This window comes from Ahaetulla prasina, chromosome 6 (assembly GCF_028640845.1).
Source record: "Ahaetulla prasina isolate Xishuangbanna chromosome 6, ASM2864084v1, whole genome shotgun sequence".
Lineage (NCBI taxonomy): Eukaryota > Metazoa > Chordata > Lepidosauria > Squamata > Colubridae > Ahaetulla > Ahaetulla prasina.
The window spans coordinates 35,640,235-35,661,391 of NC_080544.1; the positions used below are offsets into that span (position 1 = coordinate 35,640,235).

Consider the following 21,157-nt stretch of genomic DNA (forward strand, 5'->3'; position numbering starts at 1 on the left):
TATATATAAATTTATTTTATATAATAAAATAACATATATGTAGGGATGCGGTGGCTCAGGGGCTAGGAGATTGAGCTTGTTGATCGAAAGGTTGGCAGCTCAGTGGTTCGAATCCCTAGTGCTGCTGTGTAACGGGTGAGCTCCCATTACTTGTCCCAGCTTCTGCCAACCTAGCAGTTTCGAAAGCACGTAAAAATGCAAGTAGAAAAAATAGGGACCACCTTTGGTGGGAAGGTAACAGTGTTCCGTGCGCCTTTGGCATTGAGTCATGCCGGCCACATGACCACGAAAACGTCTTCGGACAGCGCTGGCTCTTCGGCTTTGAAACGGAGATGAGCACCGCCCCCTAGAGTCGGCAATCACTAGCACGTATGTGCGAGGGGAACCTTTACCTTACCTTTAGGAGATGATCAGGCTGAGCCCGAGGGAGGGTCAAATGTGTCATCCGTCATGAGTCACTACACACCCACAAGAGATTTAAGTCCAGCCCACTTTGAATGCTTTCTTAATTCCCACTCATTTCCCTTGACCACTAGTAGCTCAGGTTCTTGTAGAGAGCTTAAGCTTGCAATAAAGCTTTATAACATTTGCATTGCCTGAATCCCCTGATTTCCCAGGCACTTGCAGGAGGCCATCACAGCTGAAAACGGAGCTCGCGAGGGCTGTGGGCAGCCCTCCCAAGCTTCATTTTTGCTGGCAGAGGGTGGCAGGAGGCCATTGCAGCCAAAAACAGAGCTTGCGAGGACCATTTTCAACCATGCTGAAAATGGAACTCGGGAGCCCCTTTAGCTGGCAGAGCATTCAGGCCACCACAACTGCCCCTGACACGAGTGATGTCGAGCTGGCCACACCCACTATGCCCCCCCAGGTCAAACACAACCCTGATGTGGCCCTCAATGAAATTGAGTTTTACACCCCTGGTCTAGAGAATGTTACTCCAAAAGAACGGGGGCAAGGATAAAGATGGCCTGCTTCTGTGGCCTCTGCAATGGCAGTCCTTCAGCAAGGGGATGTGGAGAAAGCTTACCTTTCTTCTTTTATTGTGAGAAGCTGATCTTATAAACATATAACTCAGAGATATTGTAAAATCTGGCCAGGAGGGCTCTTGTATTCATCCCTGTTGTAAAATGACTTGGCTTCATCAGTCAATAGGTGCTGTCTTATTCAGTAGTCTTTACCTTATGATATTGATAAATAAACCAGGAAAGAGAACTTGGGTTAGGCTGTACAATTCTCTGGATTTGTCCTAAAAAACTGTTTTGGAAAGGCATGGGAGTGTAATGTAGTATGTATCGGTCAAACCAAAAAGCAACTCAGTTCTTTTCAAGAAATGCGTAACAGCTGCAGAGGAAACTGCATAATCCCTGGAAAAGATGCAGCTGCTTTCAAGGAATTGTTGACCAATATTACATTCTCATTCCTTTGAAGCACATATGGAACACTGAACCCAAAGTGGATTTGATGAAGCTACTAAATTTATCAAGGAAATGCTATGGATGTAGAATACTCAGATTTTAGTAAGGCTTTTATTAAAGTTGACCACAATCTACTGCTTGGTAAGATACGGTAAAACAATGTGGGATAGACAATACCACCATCAGATGAATTTGCAGTTGGCTGACCAACCACACTCAGTGTGTGGGTCTCAATGGAACTACACCTACATGGAGGGAAGCATGTAATGGGGCGCCTCAAGCTTCCATCTTATGCCTAGTGCTCTCCAACATCTTCATAAATGGTCTAGACCAGAGACCCCCAACCTTTTGGGTACCAGGGACCAGTTTCATAGAGAAAGTTTTTCCGCAGATGGAGGGGGCATGGTTTTGCATGCTGCCTGCATCTTACGGATGGGGCTTCACTTGTTTGGGTGGCCTGGTTTCTGGCATGCCACGGCCAGGTGCCAGTCCATGTACTGGGGGTTGGGGACCCCTGATCTAGATGAGGAGTTAAAAGGAGCACATCAAATTTGCAAGAAGAGTCCTCCACTCCTCTGCTCGCAATAAAATACCTTATGCCACCAGTCTCCAAATTTTGGGCTTAGACAACTTAGAACTACGCCAACTTCAGTCTGACCTAAGCATAGTACATAAAATTATCTACCACCATGTCCTACCTGTCAATGACTACTTCAGCTTCAACCACAACAATACACAAGCAAATAATAGATACAAACTCAAGATAAAAAGCTCCAAACTCAATTGCAGAAAGTATGACTTGAGTAACAAAATGGTCAATGCCTGGAATGCACTACCTGACTCTGTGGTTTCTTCCCCAAACCCCCAAAACTTTAAGCTTAACCTGTCTACTGTTGACCTCACCCCATTCCTAAGAGGTCTGTAAGGGGCATGCATAAGTGCACTTGCGTGCCTACCGTCCCTGCCTTAATATTCTTTTTACTTACTCTTTTCATGTATCCAAATTATGTTTATACTTTTACCTGTTATCTTATATATGATTGACAAAATAAATAAATAGAATAAATTAACACTTTGGAAGGTAGACTAAAGATTAAGAAAGATCTTGTAAGATTTGGCCCTATCCAACAAGATTAAGTTCAGTGGTGAGAAAAGTAGGGTTTTTGCATTAGACAAAAAACAAACAAACAAACAAACAAAAACAAAACCCAGGTAGAGAATGGCTCAACCTGGGAGAAAGATATAGGTATCCTAGTGGACAATCCCAAGTATGAACCAGCAGTATGCTGCAATTGCCAAAAAAGCCAATGCAGTCGTAGACCGAATCAACAGAAGGATAGCATCAAGAACATGAGAAGTGATAGTACTGCTCTATCTGGTCACCACAATACAAAAAAGACACTGAGGTCCTAGAAAAGGTTTAGAGAAGAGCAACAAAGATGATAGGAAGCTAAATGTGCAGTGAACGGCTAAGGGAACTACCATATTTTTCGGAGTATAAGAAGCACCTTTTTCCCACCTAAAAGGGGATGAGAATTTGGGTGTGTCTTATACACCGAATGTAGCCCCTCCCACCCACTGGCCCCCATCCTTTGGCCTCTGCAATCCAGAAATTTACCTCCTTGGAGCAAGAAGAAACAGCCCATTTCAGCTTCAGCACAGCACAAGTTGATTGTCCCTGACTCTCAGCTGTTTCAGGCTGCAGGGATGGCCCTTGCCTATTGAGCAGGCCTCTGCTGCTTGCTGCAAGAAGGTAAATTGCTGGAAGCAGATTTTTTTTTTCTTGTGCTAATCAAGCTATACTGAAAACGAAAATGAAAGTAAAGCAGGCTGTTTGCTGTTTGCTGCAATGAGGCAAAATTGCTGGGAGGCAGAGGCAGATTTCTTTTTCTTGTTTTCCTCACCAAAAAAGGTAGGCGCGTCTTATACTCAGAAAAATACGGCAGGTATGATTGAAGTGTGATGAAAAATACAGCAAGCCTAAAAGTAGTTGAAAGGCTCTCAAAGAGTTTATTTATTCTCCAAAGCACTTGAGGGCAGGGCAAGATGCAATGGATGGAAGCTAGTCAGAGAGAGAGATCCAACCTGGAACTAAGGAGAAATTTCTTAACAATGAGAAAATTAATCAATGGAATAGCTTGCCTCCTAGAGTTGTGGGTGCTCAATTGCTGGCGGTTTTCAATAAAAGAATGAAAAAGACATTTGTCTGGGATGGGATAAGGATTCCTGCCTGCAAAAGGTTGGACTAAAAGATAGAACAGAATAGAATAGAATTTTTTATTGGCCAAATATGATTCGACACACACGGAATTTGTCTTGGTGCATATGTTCTCAGAGTACATAAAAGAAAAGATACCTTCATCAAGGTACAACACTTACAACACTTAATATTGTAAGTGTTGACTACCAAGGTTCCTTCCAGCCCTATGATTCCATGTTGTACATCAGCGGTTCTCAACCTGTGGGTCAGGACCCCGTTGGGAGTCGAATGACGATTTGCCAGGGGTCGCCTAAGACCACCGGAAATATGGGAAGTATACTTGCGAGTTGAAGAATCGCACTCCAATGGTTGACTGCACAAGCCAACTGCAGGCTCTGAATTCAGCTTCAGGTGTGATCAATTAAAAAAGAGAGAAATCTTTGCTCTGATGTCTCAAGCCAGCTGCAACCACTCCCAATCGCTAGCCTAATCTGGCTTCAGGTGCGATAAACTTAATAGGGGAGGAGTCTCCGCTTTAATGCCTCCGTCCTCAAGGCAATCGCAAGCAGTTCAGATTGCTAGCCAATATGGCTTCAGGTGCAATAAATTCAAAACGAAAATAATTTTATGGTTGGGCGTCACCACATCGTGGGGAATTGTATTAAAGGGGTCGCAGCACTATAAAGGTTGAGAACCACTGTTGTACATGGAATTATTAATTGAAGCAAAGGCTGCATTTGGGTTTACAAGGTTCTTCTAGCAGATTTTTTATACACTATCAGGTTTATAGTTTCCTTTGGAGAATTAGAATGGAGAAACAGAAACTATTTGGGTACTTTTTCTCTCTGCTCCAAACACCCCTGTTCATATTAGCTCTTCTTGTGACCTTTGTTCATCGAATGCAAATCAAATGGGCAATTGATTTTCAAATCATGAGCCCAAAGGCCAGCAGAATGATTACATGCCTTCATACAAAACTTCTGTCCAACATATCTAGATTAAGGGTGGAGCTAACTTGATGCTGGCCGGTGATTTTCTTTTTCATATATGACTTTGTTTTTATCATTGTGGACTGAATAACACCCAAGAATGCAGAATGAGAACGGCATGGTAACTTCACTGATTTTGACCAGTTTCTCTGGGTTCTGCTATTCAAAGCCTTCACTTTAGAAGAGCTTAAAAGAAAGAAAAATATGCATGTGAAGTGGAACTTAATATTTTCATTGTTCATTTTAAAATGTCTCAGACTGAAGGAAGGTAAAGTATTTGCATGAAACCAAACTGAAGGAATGTTAGGTGACATAATGTGAAATTTAAATCCTTTAATCCAAAATATTGTTATAAATAAGGGAAATGATTTCCCTTTTTCTCATAATGTTAAAAAGCAGGCTTAGAGTCCAGGAAAAGACCTTTTGTTTAACAAAGAACACTTGAATCTAACTCTTCCATTAATACTGAAATATTTCAGCTAAAGTTAATTAATCTTTATATGTTGTTTTTATCCGCGATCAGAAATAAGAGTTGATGCCTGCAAAATCAGCTGAGGGTGCTATTTACTTGATGCTCAGTAGCCTGCAACGTTCAGATTAGACCTTCTTAAAATTTCCACAGCTAACTGCTTGGCTAAAAGATCAGAGTGCAGCTTGGGAATTGCTTCTTCAGCTTCATGAATGCAATATAAGAGAGTTGTCCAGAGCCTCATCAAATCAGATTAATCAGAAAGGTTGTCCCAATGGATCTAGCCCTAGGCCTTGATTTCTATTTAAAAAATGGCATTTGGAGTTGGAGTTGAATTTTTATTACTTGCTGAAGTCAGCACCTGTGTAATTGCTGCTTAAGTGCATCTTTTAAAACAGAAAACATTGATATGTCTGTCTGCAATCTGCTGGTCTTTATAGTTCTCCCTACTTACCTTATCCAAGCTGCAAAGCCTTCTAATGGTGGGAAAGCTATAAAGAATAACTTAGAGGTATTTTATTCCCGAAAATGGCCTCCTCATCACATTTCCTACTTAGCACGATCTGCTAATTCTGAAATTCTCCATGGGAGTTGATATTATTCAACCAGGAAGACAAAGTGAGTATTTCATTTGAGCTTTCATGCTAATTTACTTAATGGATTATAATTACCTACAATAATCCAGCAGGAAAAGAATGCTCTCTAGCTAAACCCAAGTCACAAAATTAGAAGATTTGTGGAAAGAGCGACCTTTAAGCAGTCGTGGGATTCAAACAATTTAATAACCGGTTCTCTGCCTAATGACCGGCTGGGTAGGCGTGGCCATGGTAGGTGTGGCCAGCAGCATTCAACTTCCTGCACCTCCCTGGGAGCAAAAATGGGCTATGGGGGGATGCACCGCCCCCCTGCGCCCCATTTTGGGCCTAAGAGGCCTCCCTGCACTTACCTGGGAGCCAAAATGGGGACTCCTAGAAGGGGAGGAGCAGGGAGGGGCAGGGCCAGCCAATAATTTAACTGCCAATTTGCCCGAACCGGCCTGAACCAGCTGAATCCCACCGGTGGCTATAAGTATGAACATTTTGATTTATCATTTTCTGTGCGGATTGCATGATTTATATACCTCTAACTTATCTACCATATTTTGCCTTTTCCCCCAACTAAATAATCTCAATTTTTTTCCTCATAGAAGAGTTGCCGCAGCTCAGTGATGGGTAATTTTTGATTTACTTTCATCTAATCTCTAATTACAGATAGTCCTCGTTTTACAACAGTTGATTTAGTGACCGTTCAAAGTTACAGCAGCACTTAAAAAGTGACTTCTGTCTATTTTTCATAGTTATGACTTTTGTAGCAGCTCCATGGTCATGTTATCTAAATTCAGAAGCTTATTAACTGATTCATATTTATGATGGTTGCAGCGTCCTAGGGTCATGTGATCACATTTTGTGAACTTCTGACAAGCAAAGTCAACGGGGAAGTGAGATTCACTTAACAACCATGTTAATAACTTAACAACTGCAGTAATTCACTTAAGAAGTGGCAAGAAAGGTTGTAAAACGGGGTAAAACTCACTTAACAAATGTCTCACTTAGCAACATAAATTCGGGCTCAATCATGGTCGTAGGCTGAGGACTACCTGTATCCTACTTTGGACGTATGATGTGAAAGCCAGCTTTCTAAAGAAGTCTATAATGGGAAATAAGCAGCAAAGTGGATGGGCAATTACAGTAATGGTGGCTGTGCCCTTGGAATATCTGAAGGACAGGATGGGAATAGATCATCCTGGAAAAAGAATCAACCTATGTGATTGTTAAAAGTTGACAATGACTTGAGGGCACATAGTTACAATCCTCTGGTACTGTGGCTCAAAATTAATCACACAAGTTGTAAAAATCATGTAGTATGGAACCAGCAGGCGTGAAAGATCTACATGTGAAGGTCCAATTAAACTGATTTATTGTTAATCACACCTGTGCACAGGAATCTACTTAACTAACAATTAGCACCTACTTGGAGTTAGATAAGGGTCAACAGAATTCAAGGAAGATTGAATTTAGTTCACTTGTGACTATGTAGGAATTCTAGGCTGATCCCTCTTTTAACTCCGCCCCACGTTCTGCCAGAGGAATTTGGTAAAATTGTAGTGCAACTCTTTAATAGAATTTAAAACACTAAGAGTTCCTTTCCATTTCCAAAAAAATAAGCTCCATGTTTTATATCATCCTCCTTACTGTTTCCTTCAGAATTTTAAAATAAAATAATATAATATAATATAATATAATATAATATAATATAATATAATATAATATAATATAATATAATATAATATAATATAATATAATATAATATAATATAATATAATATAATATAATATAATATAATATAATATAATATAATATAATATAATATAATATAATATAATGAATGGCTTCTAGGTATCCAAACATTGCTCTGAATGCTTTCAATTGCCCTTTCCATATTTTTCTAGCTTTGCAATAACCCATTTAAAATGTTTACCTGTACTAGCAGTATGGATTTAAAGGAGGGATTTGTGATATTCATACATTTTGTGTGTTTTTATTTATTTATTTTATTTATTTCACTACCAGTGATTTAATCAGAGTTTATCATTTTACCACAGTTTATACACAGGATTACTTTTTTATTTTTTGTTATAAATAGAAAGGATTAATATTTTGATGGGGCTGGTCAATGGAACTTCATGATTCCTTGTCTTGGTTTCTCCCCCATAAAAATCCACTGTGGAATCCAGGTTGATCATCCTTATTTTTGTGGATCTTGTGTTGACCATTCCCCCAAATCCATTTTATGCCATTTCTATTTACTTTGGTCCTTCAGATTCTCTTCCTGAAGATATAACATTACATACAAATATTTGATATTTCAGCAGAAGACAAATGGAAAGAATTTGTTCAACCTCACTAAGTTCTTATCTTTTTTTAATATCCATTTGCTTCTATTTTCATCCAAGAATTTCCCTATCATTTCTGATATAATATTGCTCCTTTGCTGGATTTAATAGTCTTAATGATATGCTCCTCAAAATCCCCTTTTATATCACTATACCATTCAAGTAATATTTGTTCTTCTCCTTTCCATTGTTTCAATAAAGCTTTCTTCTCTTTAATAACTAGCTTCTTTAATGTGGCTCATTGACCATTTTAGTGACCTCTTAAAATTTATGCAAATGTGCATAAATTGTATTATTGTGGATTTAAATAATTCCAAGTATTCTGGAGAGATTTGACCTTGTTGATTTTCTCTTTCAACTTACATTTTACCAGCCCTCTCATTTGAAAGAAGATACCTCCTTCAAGTCAAATAGAATTGTAATGGCCTTCATTGCAATTTTCATCTCACATATAAAATAATTTGGTTGCTATAAAGTCATTACTTCTAATCAGTTTAACAAAACATATATCTCAAAAAGACATGGGTACCATTTACAGTTAAATCTAGGATTGCCTGCTTGGTCAGTTTTATGACTAACCATTCTAAGGCAGAGTTGCTTAAATATTTTTAACAAATTAATTTTACAACAAATGGAAAAAATAAGTAGAAAGTATTTTTTAGTGTTAATGGACATTATAAAAATCAACTTGAAATTCCTATGGTCATGTCAGACCAACAGAATAGATTAGTGCTGTCAACCCGCAGGCTGGATGCGTCACGCGCTGGCCATGCTCACGACCGGTTTAGCGAAGGGGGAAAAAGTTGCGATACGTCATGTGGCGCCACCATGATTTATTTATTTATTTATTTATTATATTTGTATACCGCCCTTCTCCCGAAGGACTCAGGGCGGTTCACAGACAAAAAACAACAGAAAACATATAATAGATTAAAAACAGCTAAAGAATAGATAGTTGAATTCAATTGATGCTCTAACTTTTGAATACAAATTTAAAACCTCATTTAAACCCCTTTTTTTAAAAATCCCAATTTAAAAAACTACATTCAGGCTAGTCCTGCTCTTCGAAACAGCAACGTCTTCAGCTCGCGGCGGAAGGACTTGAGATCGGGGAGTTGACGAAGCCCCAGAGGGAGCTCGTTCCAGAGGGTAGGGGCCCCCACAGAGAAGGCCCTCCCCCTAGAGGTCGCCAGCCGACATTGTTTAGCTGACGGTATCCGGAGGAGTCCCTCTCTGTGAGAGCGCACTGGTCGGTGAGAGGCTAATGATGATGCGAATTTGACACCCCTGGAATAGATCCATTAATATAGTAAATACATTGGCTTTCAACAGTTCTTTGCCTTTTGATTAATGAGATAAACAGACACAGATACACATACTGCAAATTCTTGCCTGCTTTTGCCTGTTATTCCATTTTCCCTGTTATACAGTTTTGCCAATTTTTAAAAATGTTTTATGATGTTTAATAAATAAACACCAAACTACATTTTATGCCAGTTATATTGAATTTCATGTCCGCTCGCTCTGATCTGAACATAGTGATTGACTGGAACTGCATTGGTTACAAATTACAATGGAAATTACCTATAGTATTTTTTCAACACCCTTAACATATTCATTCTTCCTTCATATACTGGGTCTATGTCTTGATCTTCATTCAAGTAACCTCTTTTGTCCTGAATCACTCATCGTTGTAATCAATCCACATACATTCAGCTTCCAATCATTCTCTGCTTCTTTTATCAACTACTCTTCATAAATATCATTTCTCATTGTGCACAACTGACTTTTATGTTTCTCTTGACTTATCCACCCAATGTTTCTAAATAACAGTAAGCAGGACGACATTTTTCCACCCACACATTTTCATTTATTTTGATAAATACTCATTCTGTACAACCAATCACGTACCACCGATTCTTTTTTTAAATCACATTTACCATCAATTTTCCCATTTTAATGATTTTTCCATCCAGGTTTCCATTTCAATAAACATTTTAGTAAAATATACAAAACCATCTACTCCTCTTGTTTTTCACCATCTGAATCTAACTTTTTCCTGTCAAATATACAACCACCTTGACTTTTGATACATCAGCCTTCAAATTCACATTCCTAGTCACAGCGTACCGCCTATCTAATATTTGCAGCAAATCACTGAATCTCTCATCCAACAATGCAAATTATCTATATTGAAAAAGTAGTCTCTTCCAACTTCACAAGTCCGTGATTCTCACATCCATTTATTTCTCAATGGTCTGCTGAAGAGCAAAAATCTGGCTTGCAAATTTTCTGCATGTCAAAAAACTAGGCTGCATTTCCAAATTTTGCACATTGTCACCTTCTGTAACCTTTCAATCAGAATTCTGCCTTGACCTTCCCAGGCACACTTAACAAACTAATTCCTCTCACTCGTATATTCAGTGTGTGTGTTATATGTGTGTGTATGTGTATATTTATGTATGTATATGTGTATGTATGTGTGTGTGTATGTATGTGTATATATATGTGTGTGTATGTTTGTGTATACACATGCACACACACTGTATATACAAGTGAGAGGATATATATATATATATATAGGTCTTTGGTTGTTCGGGTTTTCTCCCGTGTAAAATTGGAAGTGTCTTGGCGACGTTTCGACGAAGTCTCATTCGTCATCTTCAGGCTTCAACTTCGTGCTTCTGGGACAAATGTGTGATCGCAGCTGTTTCTTTGCTCCCAGAAGCACGAAGCTGAAGCCTGAAGATGACGAATGAGACTTCGTCGAAACGTCGCCAAGACACTTCCAATTTTACACGGGAGAAAACCCGAACAACCAAAGACCTATATACAAACACCCGTGAAAACCTCAGAAAACAAATATATATATATATTTGTTATATATATATATATATATAGTGCCAATCAAAGAAGCCTTGACAGCTATCCAAAACAAATATAACCCCCCCAAGCACATCCTAGATCTGACCAACCACTGCCTATCCAACACATACTTCATCTATAATGGACAAAAATACAAACAAGTAGAAGGAGCACCCATGGGATCACCCCTCTCACCTGTCATTGCCAATCTCTACATGGAACACTTTGAAACCCAAGCTCTAGAAAAATCTGATCACAAACCCAAACTCTGGCTCAGATATGTAGATGACACCTTCATAATCTGGCCACACGGGAAAGAAAAACTTGACAACTTCCTCACACACCTCAATAGCCTACACCCCAAAATACAGTTCACCATGGAAACAGAAGTTAATAACCAACTTCCCTTCCTGGATGTCTTAGTCTACAGAAAACCCAATGGCTCCCTAGGACACACCATCTACCAGAAGAAAACACACACAAACCGCTATCTGCACGCACACCACCACCCAGCACAGATCAACTCCGTAGCCAAGACACTCATCTCCAGAACAAAATGCTTAGCTGATGAACAACACCTAAAACCCGAACTAGACACTCTCACTAACGTACTAACATCCAATGGATTCCAAACAAATAAGATTACCAAGCTAATCCAAAAAGAACCCCCCACTAAAATCCAAGACAGAGAACAAGAAAACGGCACAGCCCTCCTCCCATATATAAAAGGCACCACAGACAGAATCAGCAAGATCCTCCACAAACACAACATCAAGACAGCATTCTGCACAAACAGAAAAATATCCACCATCCTAAGAAACCCCAAAGACAAAATTGAGTTAGAAAATCAAGGAGTATATGAAATCCCATGCACCGCCTGCCCCACCACATACATTGGACAAACCAACAGAAGAATAAGTGCACGCATTGAAGAACACAAGAACTCATTCAAAAAAGAGGAACCAACTTCTTCCTGGTCCAACACTTTAAAGTCACAGGACATGATATTGACTTTAAAAAGACCAGAACTATCGCCAAAACTGAACACTTTAACAACAGAATAATCAGAGAAGCCATTGAGATAGAAAAATGCCCACACAGCATGAACAAACGAGATGACACCTCCCGCCTACCAGCCATTTGGAAACCCGCCCTTATTGACAAACGAGTCCCTAACACGAGGAATGACACCAGACCCACACTCACAAGGTCCACACAGGATGTCACCACCACACATCCACCCAGAAAGCAGACCCAAACCCACACTGATCATGAAGCACGACCAAGGACCAGAAGCCAGACCGCAGCTGCAACATTAGCCATTTCAAACCCCTCCAATCCATTCATGCAGCAGACTGACACCCACTATGAAGATGTAGCACGACCACAAAGCCAAACAACAGCTATGCAGCTCACCAGCTCAAATCCCCCTGCAGCACAGACTAGACTGAGCACAACCAAGCCCCCACCAACACAGGACACACCCCAGCCAATCAGAGCACAGAAAACCCCATCCAATCAGAGCACAGCCAAGCTCCCACCCAATCAGTTCAAACCCCACTAGCAGTTAAAAGGAAGAAACAGCTGCGATCACACATTGCTCCCAGAAGCACGAAGCTGAAGCCTGAAGATGACGAATGAGACTTCGTCAAACGTCGCCAAGACACTTTCAATTTTACACGGAGAAAACCCGAACAACCAAAGACATATATATATATATATATATATATATATATATATATATATATATATATATATATATATATATATATATATATATATATATATAAGCACACACTGTATATATATAATGTGTCTTTGAGTCGACGTTGAGTGTCTTTGAGTCGGTGCCTGGATTAGTTCCCGGCCATTCTTTTTCCATGGGGGAAAAATTATCAGGCACAGATGCAGCCTTCAGAGGTACATTAAACAAATTGCACAGCCACTCCATAAGCAAAATGTATCCATTTTTTTTACTATTTCTCCAATTATTCTTTCTAAACCTGGAGCCCTGTCATTTTTCAATGTTCTTGAGGCTTTTATGATTTTATTTTCGTAATTTTTTTTCTTGGACACTTAAGATTTATAGCATTCATTTCTGTTTCATTCCTCCACACATCATGAGCTTTCTCATACAAATCTCTAAAATAGTCCTTCTAGCGTCCTCTTGCTTCAATTTCATCCCAAATCATTTCATCCTTTTTATTTTTTTATTTTACTCATTCTGCTAGAGGCTCCTTGCTTGTCTCTCTTCATCCACTTCCAAAATATTTCTCCCCCCGCCCCTTACTTTTCATTGACATTGCTCTGCACTTTCTCTGTCTCTTTTAATTTTAACAGTTCCTTGCTCTTCTCTGTCTACATTCTTTGCAATTATCTTCTTCTTTATATACACGCTGCACAATATTGTTCTTTGATCTTCATTTTTTTTAGAAGTCCTTCTTTTATGTGATTTTCCCCCCTCCTCATTCACACCCATCTTTCAGATCTTTTAGAATTACACCCTCATTTCCCCCCCATCAGTCTGCCAAGCATTCTTTTTCATATTTCACATTGGTGTAATTCCACACACTTCTTATTTTCCACCCTGCCTAATAGAATACACATCTTCCCTTCATTCTATTAAAGGGAATAGCTACCTACCATCTACCACTTTTTCATACCATATCTGCATTTTTCCCTTTTTTTCAGTTGTTCAGCATTCACTCTGTTTTTGTTCATTTCTTTCATGTTCTTCCATGTACATTTTTTTCCCAAGTCTCACTCTTGACACTACCGAAAATGATCTGTCCCAGATTCAGAATATCTCATCACCTTTGTAATCCTTCACTAATTCTCTCAGTCCTTTATCCTAAATTCTTAAATCAATCATGCTTTGTGTTCAATTCAGGGTGGTTGGTTTTGGGGTTTTTGGTTTTTTTTTTTGGTAAATGTATGAATAGATTTATGCTTAAACTATGCCATAAAACAAGCAGTCATTTTTTTAAAAAAATCACCATTCTCATTCATTCTTGGATCTCTGAAAGCCCTGTCAATTTTTCTGTTCTTTTTCATCTAGTTCCAACTCATGCATTTCTGTCAGCCCGCAAAATAATCTTTTCCCCAGATCTCATACATTCAGAATGTTGCACCATTTTCTGCAAAACTCACCCCCGAATTTTCATTAGAACCATTCATTAGAGCAGGGGTGTCCAAACTTGGTCCCTTTAAGACTTTTGGACTTCAACTCCCAGAGTTCCTCAGCCAGCTTTGCTGGCTGAGGGACTCTGGGAGTTGAAGTCCAAAAGTCTTAAAGGGACCAAGTTTGGACACCCCTGCATTAGAGTAAAACATGTAACCGATGTCAGCCTACGAATTCTGTCTTTCTTAATACAGGCAGTCCTCAATTTACAACAGTTCATTCAGTGACTGTTTGAAATTAAAATGGTACTGAAAAACCATCTCTCACACTTTCAACCACTGGTCGCATCATCAACATTCAGATACCTGGTAATTGACTCATGTTTATGACAGTTGCAGTGTGCCAGGGTCATGTGATCACCTTTTTTTTTTTTGTTTACATTTATACCCCGCCCTTCTCCGAAGACTCAGGGCGGCTTACAATGTATAAGGCAATAGTCTCATTCTATTTGTATATTTGTATACAAATTTGTATATTTTTTACAAAGTCAACTTATTGCCCCCCCAACAATCTGGGTCCTCATTTTACCTACCTTATAAAGGGTGGAAGGCTGAGTCAACCTTTTCCAACCTTCTGACAAGCAAAGAGGATGGGGGAAGCTGGATTCACTTAATAACTGTGTCACTAACTTAACAACTGCAGTGATTCCTAACTTTGGCAAGAAAGATCATAAAATGGGGCAAAACTCAATTAACAGCTGTGTCACTTAGGAATAGAAATTTTTGACACATTGTAAATTGAGGACTACCTGTACACGTTGCACCGACTCCAGGGGTGAAATCTAAAAATTTTCCCTACCAGTTTGGTGGATGTGGCTTAATTACAGAGTTCAAAACATATTTATTCATTAAAGCGGGACTGGCATAATTAGTGATGTATTTTAATTGGGTTTTAATATTTTTAACTTTTTAACTTAAATTTTAATAATCAGCCTTTAAAATTTGCTCTTTTTAAATGTTGTTTTAAATTGTATATATCTTTGTTTTTATTCTGGCTGTACACCGCCCTGAGTCCTTTGGGAGAAGGGCGGTATAAAAATTTAATAAATAAAATAAAATAAATAAATAAATTGGTGGGTGTGGCTTGGTGGTCAGGTGACTGAATGGGCAGGGCCAATAATAATAAATAATAAAAATAATAAAGTATACAAAACTTGGGAGCGCACTACCTTCTTTAAAAATAGAGGCACCGGTCTACCAATTGCCTTTTTTGGGGAGGCCCCGGTTTCCTTCTTTAAAAATAGAAGCACCAGTCTACTAGCCGCCTACAGCACTGATCAGCTGTGTTGTTGTTGTTGTTGTTAGTTGCGAAGTTGTGTCTGACCCATCGCGACCCCACGGACAACATTCCTCCAGGCCTTCTCTACCATCCTCTGGAGTCCATTTAAATTCATGCCTACTGCTTCAGTGACTCCATCCAGCCACCTCGTTCTCTGTTGTCCCCTTCTTCTTTTGCCCTCAATCTTTCCCAGCATTAGGCTCTTCTCCACTGAGTCCTTCTTTCTCATTAGGTGGCCAAAGTATTTCAGTTTCATCTTCAGAATCTGGCCTTCTAAAGAGCAGTCAGGGTTGATCTCCTCTAGAACTGACTTGTTTGTTCGCCTTGCAGTCCAAGGGACTCGCAGGAGTCTTCTCCAGCACCAGAGTTCAAAGGCCTCAGCTGTAGTGAGGCCCTTTGAAGTGCCACGGCAGTCATTTAAGGCCACTTGCAGCTATATCACCACCGAGAGCTTCAGGGACAGAGAAGAGGAACAGTGAGGCGTGGATGGTGGGGGGCGGGCAGGGATTTTTGCTACCAGTTCTCCGAACTACCCGCCCCTATTGCTACCGGATCGTGTGATCCGGTCCGAACTGGGAGCATTTCACCCCTGACCGATTCATACTTTGTGACATATGCTTTGGTTCTTTCATTTATAATCAAAACTTCATCTCCACATCCATATTTTTATCATGAAATGCATAAGGCTGCCTTTATTCAGATTTCTCACATGGTTTCCCTTTGTCCTACAAACAAATAAAGAAACTGATCTCCTTTCCTTTGTTAATTTGTATCTTCTTTTATCTTCCTATTTGGTTATCAGCAGCTGATCCATAATATTGGCCTATTACCCATCATGGATTTGGTTAATCAATTCTGTCGCATAACACTTTTCAATACAATGAAAAAGTAGACAAGGTTATTAGTTATAAACATGCTCATGCCACATTTAGCAGTTTCTTCCTTTTGGTAAAGACAATTACTGTCATTTGTCATAAAAGAATTAGGCTTAAGAAAAAAAGAAGCCCAAATTTTGCCCCAAATATGTTGCTGCTATTCTATGCATGCTAGAATCTGTAACCTAGACTCTCCTTTCAAGCCAACGCACTGTTGCCTGCAATCTAGCAACTAAACAGTATGTGCAGCATATTGACACATACCCAGGAAGTTCCAGTGGAACAGAAGACAAGCATTAATTTTTAATTAATGTCCCCTGTCTAAGTTTGACAACGTCTATACCGAAAGCTATAAGTATTTATAGAATACAAACTTAGTAGGCATACTGTCACAGAATAGTGGTGATTGCCAACCTACTGATATTTGGCAAGCTGTATTGTTTCTTCTAAATTTTAAATATGAAAAACATGGAGAGAAGCTTTGGCTCAGGTATTAGAAAAATATACAGTTGCTTTTCAAATAATGATATGTGGGCGTAATATGAATCTTAGCTATTAATATATAGTAACTTTACTTTCCACTTTTTTGCATAAATAATCTTTGCTATTAAGGGCTTAAAACTCCAGGATGTCCTACTTATAATCCTATAATGTGCTTTGTAACTTTGATGGTAAACTATGGACTTCATTTTTTGTCTTGTAAACTCTGCAAGATGATGTAGAAAATTCTGTATTTTCTTGACTGCTACATCAAAAGGTGTTGTCTTTTGCGATTTTAATGTTTGATCTGAAGACCTCCAAGGTCCCTTCCAACTCTGTTATTATGTTATGTTATGTTACATCCCACACTGTGAAGACATTTTCATATTTGCTCAAGTAGAAAATATTCTACCCATCAAAACATGAAAGGTAACACGTGAATAATTTCTGAAAAATTATTTTAGCATAGTTATAATCTCTCAATTTATTCAAGCTCCAATCCTTAGTATGATAGTGCAGAGCCGCTGTTCATAAATCACATGATGATCAAAAGCCTCCATTGGAAAGAACCACCTGGAGAACAATGTGATACTTTTGTCGCCAACTTCATATTTATTTAGGGAATGTTGACAATGTTATAGGAACATTTTCTTTTGCCCAATTAGTGAGATTTTTTGCAATATGAATTTTTGAAATTCTGTTGAATTCAAGCCTTCCAAATGTATATGAATTAGTCTTAAGACTCTCTGCAAATGATTGTTTCAACCCACATTGTTGCTGTGGCATATTATGTGCTTTGAGACGTATGGGTTGAGTAATTAAAGTAACAACATATAATTATAAAATAATAAATATTTTATTTTATGAATATGTTTGTTGGTATTCTACCTTGGCTCCAGGTACTTATGGCAAGCTGGAATACCATCTCCTCCAATATTTCCACATAATTACAGTTCTAGGAGGCAAGGGCTAAGATTGAGTACCTGATCCAAAGTCACTTAAAGTACCTTCATGCTGAGGACAACTTAATGCAAACACAACAATCACCTCACATTGGCTGTCAGCATAACAATACATTGAATGTGTTTTCTTCTAGGAATTGCTCTTATATTATGATCTTATCGAGTCAACGTTTGAAAATACAAAGTTGCCAAGCAGAAAAGTCGATGCTTTAGATCATTTTCAGAAGTGCTTTGCAATTTTAAAAGTCCATAAGGAAAGAGTGAACAAAGTCCAGTCAAAGGTTTTTGCTGAAGAAGGAACAAAAGACTGGAAAGCAATTCGTGTGGATCTGGTTATTACTCCTTTTCAACATTATGCATTTGCTCTCTTAGGATGGACTGGATCTAGGGTAAATAACTTCTTTTCCTCCTGTTTATATTTCTATCCCAGCTTGTATAAGATAATTGCATCTGAAAAATAAGTGTTCATTTCTTTGGCTTATCACTTGCATATTAATTTTTTCCTTGTTTCTTTTCTGAAGGGTCCAGTGCTACTTTTTCCTCCTGAATAGGTGGAAAAATACTTATTGAAATAGTGTAGGTTACCAATTGAGTTTTATAAACTGTTGTGAAAAAATACATACTTTAAACAAGGAAACAAAGCATTGTTTTGATTATGCAATGAAGTATCTTTTATTGGCGTGCACAACTATAGCCGTTACTGTGGTCCCATTCACAAGATTTCAAAAGTATGTCCTGAAATACTGTAATCAGGGTTATGAGTTATAGCAGGGCTGGGCAACTATGGCCCCTTTATGACCTATGGACTTCAACTCCCAGAATTCCTGAACCAGCATGCTGGCTCAGGAATTCTGGGAGTTGAAGTCCATAGGTCATAAAGGGGCCATAGTTGCCCAGCCCTAAGTTATAGTCTCCCAGAATTGTGACATAGAAATGATTCAGAATGCAATTTAAATCAGGGTCTCCAGCCTTGGCAACTTTAAGCCTGGAGGACTTCAACTCCCAGAATTCCCCAGCCAGCAAACTGGCTGGGGGCATTCTGGGAGTTGAAGTCCTCCAGGCTTAAAGTTGTCAAGGTTGGAGACCCCTGATATAAATCATGCTGTGATCTTTACAGCTGAATGCAGCATCTGATAACAACATGGGATGACTTTAAGATGTTCTGGTCCAATCCATCTAAATTCTATATTCCTATAAGGGCTCCTTGCTCACCCCTTTCTACTGATACTAGAAAATAAATAGCATCCTTTATTGTACCTATATATATTGTGTCCTTTCACACTTGAGACAGGATAACAATGTGGTTTTTGTAATCCATCTTGTTCTCTGTAAGGGTCATCAACTGTTTCAGTTCTTTTGCTCTTTCTAATATACCTTTCAGACCCATCAAGAAATGTTAAAATATTATTTGTCTCCCCCCCCCAAGTCTTATCTGGTCTTCCCAATCCAGTTTGAGTATTTTAGAGAAGCTATAAATACAAAATTTACTGGAGGAAAACAACAATTTTGCACACAGGAAAATTCAAGTTTGACACCAGTTACCTATAATGGCACCTTACTTTTTTTTAGAATTTGAAATTTTTTAAGCATATGAAGAATCATTAGGTCAGGTGTCAATCTATTCCTTGAATATTTGAAAATCTTTCTCCTTGGTTATGGGAACTATTGCCATGCTTCTTTAAAATAACAGTTATGTTTAAGAGCAAACTTGCTTGAAAACCCACTTATTTTTTCTGTTTTCTGTTTTTTAAACTAGTTTCTAAAGACAGGGAATAGAAGAGAAAAACTCTAGAGTGTGAAAGAAAGAAATATAATTTTAATAAGCAGAAGACTTTAGGGTTTAAAAAAACAGTAATTTATATATTAGTTCTAGAGCAGGGATGGGTTCTACTTACCTTTACTACCGGTTCGCAACGGGATTGCACATGCGTGCTCGCTTCACTCGCACGTTAGCAGAGCTTCTGCGCATGCGCAGATCACCTATGATGACATCCGGGTCGGTGGGCGGAGCCTCCCGCCAGTTTTACTACTGGTTCAATAGAACTGGTCCAAACCGAAGGCAACCCACCACTGTTCTAGAGCAGGGGTCTCCAACCTTGGTAACTTCAAGTCTTGAGTACCAACTCCCAGAGTTCCTCAGCCAGCAAAGCTGGATGAGGAATTCTGGGAGTTGAAGTCCACAAGCCTTAAAGTTGCCAAGGTTGGAGACCCCTATTCTATAGTAAGATTATTTAACCCAATGATATTTATTTCTGAATATTGCTGAAGGCTGCACTGATTCCCTTAATATTGTATGTATTTTGTTTTTTCTTTGACAGTTGCTTCTAATCTCTAGGCAGCTACCAACAAACATTTTATAAACTGTAATGTTTCCTGAAAAAGTGCAAACACCTAAAGATTTTTGTTTTACTCAGACACTTTCTGTGAGTCAGAAGCAAATGGAATCCACTGTGTGTTTAAATTAAACTACAACCATCTCTTCTTATAAAGTTATAATTATCAGGAAGACAGTACTAGCTAATGTGATATAGTATCGCACATCCAACTGAGTCGCTCTGGGTGAACATCCATTACAAAACTTGTAAGAATTGCAGTCTACATTCGTTATAGGAAAGAGTATAATGTAATATCGCAATATCACATTACTTATGGTTATGTGTGCAGTAATGAGGACCTAGCAGGCTTCCTCATATCCAGTCTTTAATATTAGCTCCCAGGAACATCTTTACATTAGGATTTTAAAACTCATTGCAGGACAATATCAATTTATCTTAAATTTATCCTAAATTTATATCCACAGTATATTCATAAAAGTTTATAACAAAGAGTGCTACAATAGATTAAAACAAAGAGATAGAGATAGATAGATAGATAGGTAGATAGATAGATAGATAGATAGATAGATAGATAGATGATAGATGGATGTTAGATAATTTGGCTTTGCTATAATAACACTGAATATTTTTTATGCATGCAGCAATTTGAACGTGATCTGCGCAGATATGCCACCCATGAGAAGAAAATGATGTTGGATAATCATGCCTTATATGATAAAACTAAGGTAATGTCTTTTCCTTTCTACTGTCATTACTGAATTCATCAATCATTCCCCTGTTCAGTGCCTTTTTCATCCCCCAATCTGTTAAGCAAAAATTAGACCTCTGATTGTCAAATAAATTGAAGGTCAAATTGCAATTACCTTGAAATATTTCACATGAGTAGCTTTGTACAGAAAGAGAAAATAAATTAAATAAAATTTAAAATGTAGAAGTGAGGCTGTATTCCTTTCTTTCTAAAGATTAGCAGAAGAGAAGATTCCTGCCTACTTATTCAATGTTTATATGATTTCTTGTTGGAAACTGATGTCCCGACTGAGAAATAGAAATTGTCAACTATGTAGCTTTTATCACCAGGTAACATTCCAGGGTTCTGTTTAAATTCCGGTTTCTTGCATATTGTGCATATACACAAACAGCTAATGGATTTGGATTTGAGCCTAATCCCTTCCTTT

At 38.5% G+C, this 21,157-nt stretch overlaps 1 protein-coding gene across 4 annotated transcripts in view; it reads left to right on the forward strand.

The window, feature by feature from the left end:
• Positions 1 to 21,157, forward strand: part of DNTT (DNA nucleotidylexotransferase) — a 225,084-nt gene that overhangs the window by 179,894 nt on the left and 24,033 nt on the right. For all 4 annotated transcript variants that reach the window (XM_058187434.1, XM_058187436.1, XM_058187435.1 and 1 more), the window contains 2 exons: positions 17,781 to 18,035; positions 20,624 to 20,707. In XM_058187434.1, coding sequence (XP_058043417.1) covers positions 17,781 to 18,035; positions 20,624 to 20,707 — 339 coding nt within the window. The remainder of the gene's footprint in view (positions 1 to 17,780; positions 18,036 to 20,623; positions 20,708 to 21,157) is intronic.